Below are 12,390 nucleotides of genomic sequence, written 5' to 3'. Positions count from 1 at the left end.
GAACATTATGTTTAACTACCTGGTGAGGAGGTGAGTTGGTGTTCTGGGCTCCAAATGTCACATATTAACTGGGAGTGGCGGGTGGGAGGTTTCCCAGTAAAACAGAATTCCTCAATTTTTGCTTCGAGGTATGGCTTGAGTCATTTGTTCTATATTTGCCCTTTACCTAACTTTTACCTGACCTAAACCTGGTTCAGAACTTTGTATGGGAGCATTATTTACCAACATAATTTTGTGTAGTAAAACCTTGTGTAGACAAGTAACAACAGACTGTTTTATACAGAATGAAAATGTGGCTCTGGTGTTTGGTGGTCTGTTTGGTCCTTGGGACCCTGCATTCCGAGGTATCCAGAGGGAAGCTCGCACCTGTGGATCCTGAAACAAATATGAATGTGGTAAGTTTCTCAAAGTCATCTGTTTTTTAAAAACGCATCTGTGATCAATGTTAATTATTTTCTGAAATCCAGTTATGTCGCTACACGAAGCCACGAGCTCTATTCTCTTTATATCTCATTATGTTTTTCCTGTTCTCCGAATCTTAGATTCAGCTAGCTGGACTTTACCTAAAAGGTAATGTGTATTTTACAAGCCTCATTTGCTGTTAAAACATATACTTCTTAGTAAGATAAGTGATATTTTTTATACATTCATTTCATTTTTAAGTCTCACTGAATTTGTTTAAACAACAATAAAAAAAAGTGTCAAAACTTTGGAAGAATGTTAATACTCAATGTGCTGAACAAGGACAGTTTACCAATGTCCATAGTTCAATACAAAAACCAAAGTATCTGAAAAAAATTTGTTCGAAGAAATAAGCAAAAATAATCCCTTGAGTAATGAAAACATTTGAAAGTTATTAATCTTACATAAACAATTAAATCTGGAGATACCTTATTTAGGCATAAAATATCAGGAAAGTACATGTTGCTACAGAAAACAGCAGCTTTAAAACAGATGATGCATGGGGCTTCCCTGGTGGTGCAGTGGTTGAGAGTCCGCCTGCCAACGCAGGGGACATGGGTTCGTGCCCCGGTCCGGACAGATCCCACATGCCGCGGAGCGGCTAGGTCCGTGAGCCATGACCTCTGAGTCTGTGCGTCCGGAGCCTGTGCTCCACAACAGGAGAGGCCACAACAGTGAGAGGCCCGCATACCGCAAAAAACAAAACAAAACAAAACAAAAAACAGATGATGCAGTGACGCAACTGAAGAATCAGGCAACTTTGGAGATGGAGATAAATTTATAGAAAGCCAAGAGAGTATGACCTGGTATCAGGGTCTTAAGCTTACATTTTATTTCTTGTCCCAAATCTTTTCTTTTTAAATTTTTTTAAATTAAAAGCATTTTTATTTTAAAATCTTTTTCTGTAAGAATAATAAACTTAAATCCTTTCAAGTGTTTGTGGTAGAGAGAATAATGAGTACTTATTTACATTAAGTCTTCTGGATAATTGAGTTATGCATATGCCACTGAGCTCCCAGTTAACAATTGCCCCATGGATTAATTGGTACAAACTGCTATGTATAAAATAAATAAACGAGGATAAGTTGTACAACACAGGGAATGTAGCCAATATTTTATAATAACTATAAATGGAATTTTTTTTTTTTTTTTTTGTGGTACGTGGGCCTCTCACTGTTGTGGCCTCTCCAATGGTGGAGCACAGGCTGCGGACACGCAGGCTCAGCAGCCATGGCTCACGGGCCCAGCCACTCCGCGGCATGTGGGATCATCCCAGACCGGGTCACAAACCCATGTCCCCTGCATCGGCAGGTGGACTCTCAACCACTGCGCCACCAGGGAAGCACCTGTAAATGGAATTTAACCTTTAAAAATTGTGAATCACTGTGTTGCACACCTGAAACTTATATAATATTGTACATCAACTATACCTCAGTTTTAAAAAAAAGAAAACAAAAAACAATTGCCCCATGGGTCTTTCCTTATGGAGTAGTGAATTTGATCATAATTCCTTACTTTTCCTCTTTTCCCTCCAGTTTTATTGAGATATAATTGACATATAACATTGTATTAGTTTAAGGTGTACAACATAATGATTGTAAAATGATTATTGTAAAATGATTACCACATTTTATTTATTTATTTATTTAACATCTTTATTGGAGTATAATTGTTTTTCAATGGTGTGTTCGTTTCTGCTTTATAACAAAGTGAGTCAGCTATACATATACATCTATCCCCATATCTCCTCCCTCTTGCGTCTCCCTACCACCCTCCCTATCCCACCCCTATTTACAATAGCCAGGACATGGAAGCAACCTAAGCATCCATCGACAGATGAATGCATAAAGAAGATGTGGCATATATATGCAATGGAATATTACTCAGCCATAAAAAGAAATGAAATTGAGTTATTTGTAGTGAGGTGGATGGACCTAGAGTCTGTCATACAGAGTGAAGTAAGTCAGAAAAAGAAAAACAAATAGCGTATGCTACCACAATCATTTTATCTTTTCTTGTTCAACTCTAGCTTGACATTCTAGTGTAGTTTTATTGGTCCATTGGTTAAAAACATATTAATACTTTTTATGCTTCATTTCCCAGGATGGGGTCTCTTAAAACAAGGAAAATGGTAGATTACAGTATTACCTGGCATATTTAGAAAAGAAAGAAAGAAGTGTTTATTTGTACCTGGGAGCCAGGATGGAAACAAAGAAGCCCAAAGCTATGGTAAAATAAGACACACTTGGTGTAGAACATGTTAAAATGGTTTAGCTGAACATCTATGAGTAGAACACAGAGGTAAAACAAGTGGAGGATTTACTTTTACGATGGGATGTTGGCTACTAGGTTGAGCAGACTGAAATTTCAGTAACAATTCATTTCTTAAGTAAAACCTGGAGAATGTCATTGACACTTTGTCTTCTTCTGTGCTCCGCAGAGTGAAATTATCTCTCACTGGGGATTCCCTAGCGAGGAACACCTAGTTGTGACAGAAGATGGATATATTCTTTGCCTTAACCGAATCCCCCACGGGAGGAAGAACCATTCTGACAGAGGTATGGGTGTTTTCTGTGGTGAGAAAGGAAAGCTCTGAAAATTTAACAGCATTGCTGGAATTTGGCTCTTTTTTTATATCAGTAACCAAGTTCAGATTTAACTTGAAAACATTGAAATGGGATTATTTTTTAGACCAAAGTACTCAACATGTTACATTTATGCAAGGTGTATAAAAAACACTTCTTCTTTTAAAGAAATAAGGACAAGAGTCATCTAATTTCATATTCCGCTTAAAGGTTCAAAGGTCAGGTTTGTTTGAGGGTATGCTAAAATCTCTTCTTTCTTTGTTATAAGGAAGCATTTCATTTAATAAGATGGTTTGAGCATTAAGTAGATAGCTCTTGCTGTTTGAAAATTACTTAATATTTTGAATAGGTAATGTATTCACATAGTTCAAAAATCAAAGAGAATGAAAAGATACACAGTGAAATACCTCCCTCCCATCTCATTCTCCACCTCACCCATTTTTTATGTATCTTTCCAAAATCTCTTTATTTTAAATTTCTTTATCTCTAAAAAAATCTCTTTAGAAGCAAACATAAATTATTATTTTTCCCTGCTTCCCTTTTAATATAAAATATGGCTTATAATGCACATTCTTTTGTTCCTTGAATTTTTTAGTTAATATTTTGGAGATTTTTCCATACAATACAGAGAGCACTTCATCATTTATCTCTGCTGATACATAGTATTCCACTGTATAAGAGTACCATGATGTATTTAACAAGTGTCCTCTTGATGGGCATATAGACTATTTCTGGTCTTCGATTAACAAATATTGCTGCTGTAAGTAACCTTGTATGTGTGCAAGTTTATTTATAAGATACATTTTCAGAAATAGAATTTTTGGGTCAGAGGATATATGGATTTGTGATTTTGATAGATATTGTTAAATTGCTTTTCATGTGGTCTTGTTCTGGTAATTACACTCATAAGCAATATATGAAAGTTCTTATAGTTTTGGCTTAAAGTCTATACATATTTTTTCTTTTTCTCATAACTCAAGCAAAACTGTGGTTTCCAATGCAGATTGAGGAATTTCTAGATAGCTTACTTGAAATTGTTAGATATCAGAATAAGGATCTGATCCTTAGTCAATCATCTCTCCAGATGTAGCTTATTTTTTTTCTTTTAACATTTTCTGATTTTAGAAACTTTCCTTAGGAAATTAAGGTGAGATTAAGGTAATTGGATAACTATCTCTTCTTCAATTAAAATTTTATGTGAGTAGAAAATTTTTATTCAAAGCAAACTTAAAAGCCCTCTGTGTTAATGTGAGCTTTGTATCATTATCTGTTTTTCTCTTAATATAATCTGATTTGTCCATGTTGTTCTGCCATAAATTCTGGCTCTAATGAGCCTTTCAGTAATGTTACCTGGTCAAGACAGCCAATACTGTTTTTGAAATTTAATTTCTAACTCTTGAGAGTTTTATGATTTACAGATCCTCTTAAAAGCATGTTACAAAATGAGCAATGAGTTACAGCAAGGGCTTCTATTTTTTCTTCTGCTCAAGACACACGAAACATATTTTATTTCAGAGTGAACATATGATCTTGATTTCCTTCCCTTTTTTTAAAAAAAGTAAACCCTGTATACAGATTTCGGATCCCATATAAAGAAAAATAGGTATTGATATTATTTCTCTTAAAAGTGGTTAGTTGACTAATAATTAGTAGTGTGAGCCATTGTTCAAAAATGCAGGGAACCACAGTAAAAACATGCTTAGAGAATGTGCCTCCTCTTCTTTTTCTATATCCACCTCTAGGCTTCTCTTTCCTACAGCAGTTACAGGAAATAGTGCCAGATGCTCTATGGTATGTATCTCCACCACTGCAGGTGAAGGTGCTGTGCCCTGGGAAGTGAGCATCCTTTTTGATTTGCTCTCAGGTGGTAGGAAGAAGAATGAGGAGAATTCCGTCTGCCCCTAAATACTTCTGTGCTTTCTCCTCTGTAGGCCTTGGATTCTTCATCTGTAAACACAGTCGATTGTCTGGGATCATCTCAAAGTTCCCCATTAGTCTTTATCACTCTCTGTTCTACGGGTTATATTCTATATTCATTCATTCATTCATTCATTCATTCATTGTCAGGGGTGTGTGGATTGGGCCAGTGGATACCCTTGGTTTTCAGAATGGGGAACAGACTGAATGCACTCTAAACTAAGTCTGGTGATAGCATTAGGTCCCCACCCTTTTCCTCTGTCCTGAGGAGGCCTCCCTGTAGAGGATCAGTGGTATGTATAGAACACCTGCTGTGAGCTAAGCTCAGAGGCGAGTTTTGGAGGAAACCTGTGACAAGTGACTTAGTTATCTAAAGGAATTTGTGATTCTCCTGAAAACTGCATAGGTGTTTCTCTGATGGTTTGCATTTCCATGGTCCAAGGCAGAGCACGGAGCTGAGGCTCTGCACTGTCCTTCACTCCCATTCAGGAGCAGTGTTGTCAGTGGTGCTAATTTGGCTTATTTAAGCCAGCTAGACAAAAAGAATACACACAATCCTTCACACCCAACATGGAACCCAGCTCATCCATGCCCCTTCCTCTCCTGACTTCCCCCTCTATTAATCACACCCTTATCCTTCTGGACCTAGACCAGAAACTGCATAGTCACTCTTGACCCCCATCCTGGAGGAGCTGTCAGGTCCTCTGTAGGCTCCCCTGTTTTATGGCTTCAGTTCAGCCCTTTCTTCTCTTTGCCAGGCCACCATCGTACCTTATGCTCTTGTGACCATTTACTCGGCCATCTGAAATAAGCTCAGAACCTGAGAGAGAGAAAGAATTTCAAAACAGGAATAGGGAAATTCAGTCTGCTTATCTTTTAAGAAATTAATGCTTTTAAGAAAATAATGCCATACATCTGTACTATTTATAAGTCATTACAAGATACATTAAAACATTATTCATTTATCAAGGATGAAGTGAAGCTATTCCTCTTACCCTTCTTAATGTAGTTTTTCTCAGTTTTTGTGTTCTTCTGGGATGCTGTAACCTTACCCCTGGGCTCAGGGATGCTAACAAAGGCATTCTTGTCTGTGGATAGTTGCTAAGTTGGAGTTTCTGTGAGGGGGCTAGGGCTGGGGATCTCCTATTCTGCCATCTTGCCGATGTCACCTCCGTTATTTATTTATAGGTACCACATTCCTTATGGAACCTTAGTTTAAAGCTGTGTGGTGAGCATCTTTCAGTCCTGTCTCAGTGAACCCCTTTGATTGTATGTAGAGCCTCACTTGGGGGTCATTGGAAGTTTTTTATGATCACAGGACTTGGCCACATGGCTCCTCTACCCATGCCAACTGCTCTCCTTTCTGCCAACCTCCCTGTTCTCATCCATCTTATGTAGTTTTGCAGGATTAAGCTTCGTAGAGCCCAGGTATAATTATATGATATTGCCACTCAGCAATCTTCATGAACCTAATAAATGAAGATAACACCATTCTTTAATATTTTGTCCTAGCTTTTGTCTTTACTGTTCACCCTCATTTTATGCAGCAGTGGACCTTTGAAGTTCACCATGGATATGTGCAAGAACTTCATGATTCCTCAAACTAGTGATTACACTTGTAGGCTATGATTTCTACGGTGACTTCTTCTGTATAATGGGATAGAATACCTCTTTCACAAGGTTTATGAGGAGTGCTTGAGAACCACTGGTTGCAGCTGTGTTTACCCATCATCTAAGAAACATTTATATTTGTCAACTGCGCAGGTTTAAATTGGCACCATAGCCAAATTGCAAATGGTATAACTGAAGTTGTGTCTGTGATAAGTATCAAAGAACTGCTCTCTCACGTGCTGAAATCCAAATGAGTTATTTCCCTTTTGCTAAATTCTCCCTGGGCCTCAGCTGGTGACACAACCCTCTGGATTGGTGTTCACCCTGCCCACCATCTTTATTTCTATACATTCCTAAAAACATTTTTTTTTCTGTCCTTCCAGCCCCACCCAGCTTAACTGCCAACTCTCCATGGTGCTTGAGCATGAAGGAGACACACTTCCTCTGAACTCCCAGATGCCTTGCTGACACCTCTCTTGAGGTGCTTTTCTTCCTCTGCTTCGGGGTTAACTCACGCATGTACTTCTCTCTCCCCACCATCCCTCCCTGCAACCACTCTTTGAAGGCAGAAGCGTGTCTTTGTCACCTCTGTGTTCCTCACAGCAACCAACAGCACCAGGTTGCCTGCGTGCGTGGCCTAATTAAGAGATATATCGGGCAGTCTTCAGAATTGGGATTCTGAAGTGCATGAAGGGAATGGATCCTCTCTCTAGTAAAATAAAATAGACACTTGTGCACACACAAATTTCATATTAAGATGCAGAGGGTGTGTAAAGAATCCCCTGATTTATTTTTATTTAAAAAAATTTTCTTTATTGAAGTAGAGCTGATTTACAGTGTTGTGCCAGTCTCTGCTGTACAGCACAATGACTCAGTTATATACACATAGACGTTCTTTTTTCATATTCGTTTCCATTATGGTTTATCACAAGATACTGAATATAGTTCCCTGTGCTCTACAGTAGGACCTTGTTGTTTATCCATTCTAAATGTAATAGTTGGCATCTGCCAACCCCAAAGTCCCAGTCCATCCCTCTCCCTCCCCTTCTCCCCCTTGGCAACCACAAGTCTGTTCTCTATGTCTATGAGTCTGTTTCTGTTTTGTAGACAGGTTCATTTGTGCCATATTTTAGATTCCACATATAAGTGATATCATATGGTATTTGTCTTCCTCCTTCTGGCTTACTTCACTTAGTATGATAATCTCTCGTTGCATCCATGTTGCTGCAAATGGCATTATTTCATTCTTTTTTATTCCATTGTATATATGTACCACATCTTCTTTATGCATTCATCTGTCGATGGACATTTAGGTTGTTTCCATGTTTGGGCTATTGCGAACAGTGCCGCTATGACCATAGGGGTGCATGTATCTTTTTGAATTATAGTTTTGTCAGGGTATATTCCCAGGAGTGGGATTGCTGGGTCATATGGTAATTCTATTTTTAGTTTTCTGAGGAATCTCCAATACTGTTTTCCATAGTGGCTCTACCAACTTACATTCCCGCCAAGAGTGTAGGAGGGTTCCATTTTCTGCACACCCTCTCCAGCGTTTGTTATTTGTAGACTTTTTAATGATGGCCATTCTGACCGCTGTGAGGTGGTACCTCATCGTGGTTTTGATTTGCGTTTCTCTAATAATTAGCGATGTTGAGCATCTTTTCATGTGCCTACTGGCCATCTGTATGTCTTCTTTGGAGAAATGTCTTATGAAGGTCTTCTGCCCGTTTTTCAATTGGGTTGTTTGTTTTTTTGTTGTTGAGCTGTATGAGCTGTTTGTATATTTTGGAGATTAAGCCTTTGTCTATTGCATCATTTGCAAATATTCTCTCCAATCCATAAGTTGTCTTTTCATTTTATTATGGTTTCCTTTGCTGTGCAAAAGCTTGTAAGTTTGATTAGGTCCCATTTGTTTATTTTTGTTTTTACTTCTATTGACTTGGGAGACTGATGTAAGAAAACAATGGTACAATTTATGTCAGAGAATGTTTTGCCTATGCTCTCTTCTAGGAGTTTCATGGTGTCATGTCTTGTTTTTAAGTCTTTAAGCCATTTTGAGTTTATTTTTGTGTATGGTGTGAGGATGTGTTCTAACTTCATCGATTTACATGCAGCTGTCCAACTTTCCCAATACCACTTGCTGAAGAGACTGTCTTTTTCCCATTTTATAATCTTGCCTCCTTTGTCAAAGATTAATTGACCATAGGTGTGTGGGTTTATTTTTGGCTCTGTATTCTGTTCCATTGATCCATATGCCTGTTTTGTACCAATACCACACTGTTTTAAAGAAGCCCCTGATTTAGGCAATCCTTTGCCTGTCTGGTCAGACCTCTACTAATTAGGAAGCTTGAAATGTGTATTTAGAAAGCTGTTAGTGACCTGTGGAGTGTATGTGGGCTGTTTCTCAATGTTCAGCAAACTTCTCTATCAAGTGTTGAGCTACCCCTACTTTGCACTAACTCCAATAAGGGAATTGAAATTCAGAAATCCATCCTTTATAGGGAAGTGGTTATATTTTAATCTGCTCAGCTGTATTTCAGAAAGTCACGGGATGCTGGCACTAGAAGGATCTCAGAGTCCTGCCTGGGCCGGCAGTTTGGAGAACTTGCATTTTTTTTTTTTTTTTTTTGCGGTATGTGGGCCTCTCACTGTTGTGGCCTCTCCCGTTGCGGAGCACAGGCTCCGGATGCGCAGGCTCAGCGGCCATGGCTCACGGGCCCAGCCGCTCTGCGGCATGTGGGATCTTCCCGGACCGGGGCACGAACCCGTGTCCCCTGCATCGGCAGGCGGACTCTCAACCACTGCGCCACCAGGGAAGCCCGAACTTACATTTTTAACATAACTCCCTAGTGGATTCCAAGGGAAAATCTTGGGTTTGGGAACCCAGGTTCTAGAGCAACACTCTCATTTTACTGGGCATGACAGTTAGGTTCAAAGAGGGAAGGGGATTTGCTTTAGGTCAAAAGATAGTGGCCCAGCCAGTTTGACTCCGGGTTCAGTGTTCTTTGAACTGGAGTGCGTGGCCTTTTGTAATAAGTATTGAGCAACTTGATCCTATGATAGTCAGCGTATTTATTTTAGTTGGTTAAAACCAAGAAATAGAGAAAGGCCTTGCCTAAAATACATAAAATAGCAACAGTAACAGCGAAGCCGACTTACTTCTGCCTAACTAGGAAATAAACTGTAAAATAAAGCAATCATCAAAAAAAGCACCAAACATGGAACGTTTATATCTGAAAAGCAGTATGTGTCTGATGGCCTGGTGAATGAAGTGCATTCTGGAGTGTGAGTAATTGCCTTTGTGCAGAAACAGGGTTTTTGAACTTTGCCGTGGGGTTTTGCCCATTGAACTTTTTCAGTCATAATTGAAAATTCACAACCTGGCTTGTGAGTTAGGTTTTGAGGGGAAAGACCATCAGGCTATGGTTTAAAAAAAAAAATTTCTTTGTTTTGATTATATGTTTTAGGTTTCTGACCAATTTCTGGGTTTTCTGTTCTTCCCTTGTACATGGTTCCTAAGGAAACCATTTCCTAAATGCAGTTCTCTAACAAGCTAAACAGAGGCCTTGATCAGCTGGGATGTAATTCCTCGCCTCCCAGTGGCACTGGACAGATGTAGGGCCATTAGTCAGCGCCTGGGCTTGTTCACTCTAGCTCCCTGAGCTCAAGCCCAGGCTCGCTTGGACCTTGATGGCACGCTGGGCAGCGGGCTGTATTCAGACTCTCTGCGTCACGGAGCACCACAAGGCAGTGTCAGCTGCACAGCACAGTTTGTCTCGTATTGGCAGGTTGGAGCTGGGGCTAAGAGCCAAGAGTGGGAAGGAAGAGAGTGCTGTGCTGGGCACCCCTCCCTCCTCCAGTGCTCCCTCTTTTCCTGCTACCTAACCTCGATGTCGCTTCAGGGAGGAGCTCCCCAGCTCTCACACCCTCTCAGGGTGGCCCCTGGCCACATATTCTCATAGCTCTTTGTGTGTTTCCTTCATAGCAGTTAAGACAGGTAAGACAATAAATAATAGCGTATTCTGTCAGTGATGATGCTTATAACCTCGGTCCTCCCCACTAGACCATGAGCTCTTGGAGAGCCCAAACCTTTTCTGATGACTCGATAATCTCTCCGGCCCAAGGCTTCAGTCTACCTGCTTCTACAGTCCTGGTCCTCCTGGGGACCGGGTTGACCAAAGCATCCGCCCTTTCTAATGTTCCTTGCCCAAGACCACATTGAATTAAGGATCCTCCTGAGCTCAGAGGCACCGTACCTCTGTTTGAAGGCAGGCTGTGGTCGCAGAGAAGGGCAGGGAAAGCAGAAAGGCAGTGTGGCATGGAGATAACAAGCACTTTGGTGTCACGTGATCACATGGTTCCCAGTTCCACCATACACTAATTGTATTTACATCCTGGGGCAAATCATTGCTTTTTTCTATGCCTCAGAGTCCCCGTCTGTAACGTAGGAAGGATAACATAAATGGCGTAGTGCCATCCCGGATACACAGTAAACTCTAATTAAGGCAGTGCCCTGGAAAGTGCACATGGTATATGTGGGGTGGGTATCTCTGCGTGTGTGAATATGCACTGTTGTGTGTTTTTTTATTTCTTTCCTTCCTTTATTCCTTCATTGTTGCTTTTATTCATCGAATTTGCCTGGAGCGAGCACCACGTGGCAGACTCAGCACTGGGTGCCACGGAGGCTGCTGTGAATGAGACAGACCGATTGCTGCCTTCTTGTTGCTTAGTGACCAAAGTGACCACCACTGCTGCTGGTGGGGCGAATGGCATCCTGAGGATGGGGTGTTTTTCTTCCCTGCTCTGTGATCCCAGCACTATTGTGTTCCTTCTGCCGAGGGTCACCCCCTTTCCAGCAGGGTGACTGTGAAATGTGAGTGCAGTGATCTGGGCAGTGGCAAGGTCTGCATGCCTTTCTGAACGCTTCCTGTGGGTGGGCCATGTGCTGCACTCTGTGTGAACTGTCACGACTTGTCACACAGCTGTTGGATGTCAGGGCTCTTACTACCCCCTGTTACAGAGGAGGAAACCAAGGTTACAGAGGTTAATTAACTTGCTTATTATAAAGTAGCTGGTGGTTGGTCGTAAAGACAGGATTCCCATGGCTTGTGATGGCATGTCTGCCCGTTGGGCTCTTAGCACTGCAGCAATGTCTCTGATCAAGGGACACTGTGCAAAGTGCTTGGTTTAGATAACCTGCGTACCAGCTTCCATTGCTTAAGTTCCTGGTGATGAGTGCTTTGGAGATAAGCCTCTCCTTATTTCTTCCTCCAGTGAATATAAGGTGTTGTGGCCGAGTCTTCCCATTAATGTTATTTGTTGACAGTGTTTTGGGCTGTTTTTGAGGCCAATTCTTCAAATTAGAATTAGACTACAAAAATTCACCCAGTCGTCCCCTGTTGTGGATAAATGAAAGTCTGCTCTTGATAATTCTGGAGTAGGAGGCCCTAGAATTACCTTCAGGGGCCTCTTGGATGCTGGACCCGGGATCTCCGCGTCTGGTTGGCCTCTTCTCTGGGCCAGCCTGGTGCAGCAGAGGGCTGGACATGCTTCCCTTTTAATGAATCCACTTTGAACACAGCTATGGATGGGCTACGTCAGGAGAGCTGAGGGAGCTTGCCGAAAATAAATATTTCCAGGCTCCGTCTCTGGACTTCCTGATTCCCTAAATCAGGACCAAGGGCAGAAATGTGCATGAAATGCCCCCAGATGATTTTGATATGTAGCCACTTTTAGGAACTAGTGCTTGGCTTGATTTGAAGTGGCCACGTACAAACGGAATATTTATAAGCACTCCCCCTGCCCCCTACCTCTT

General features: G+C 41.0%; 1 protein-coding gene across 1 annotated transcript in view; it reads left to right on the top strand.

The window, feature by feature from the left end:
- Nucleotides 1-284: 284 nt before the first annotated feature.
- The window catches only part of LIPA (lipase A, lysosomal acid type), a gene marked incomplete at its 5' end in the record, with an annotated part of 31,287 nt that continues 19,181 nt past the window's right edge, over nt 285-12,390 (top strand). The window contains 2 exons of the mRNA XM_079704893.1: nt 285-395; nt 2,903-3,020. Of these exons, the coding sequence (XP_079561019.1) occupies nt 285-395; nt 2,903-3,020 (229 nt within the window). The remainder of the gene's footprint in view (nt 396-2,902; nt 3,021-12,390) is intronic.

This window comes from Hyperoodon ampullatus, assembly GCF_949752795.1.
Source record: "Hyperoodon ampullatus genome assembly, chromosome: 1".
NCBI classification, from domain to species: domain Eukaryota; kingdom Metazoa; phylum Chordata; class Mammalia; order Artiodactyla; family Ziphiidae; genus Hyperoodon; species Hyperoodon ampullatus.
This window is presented reverse-complemented; position numbering and strand designations above follow the sequence as displayed.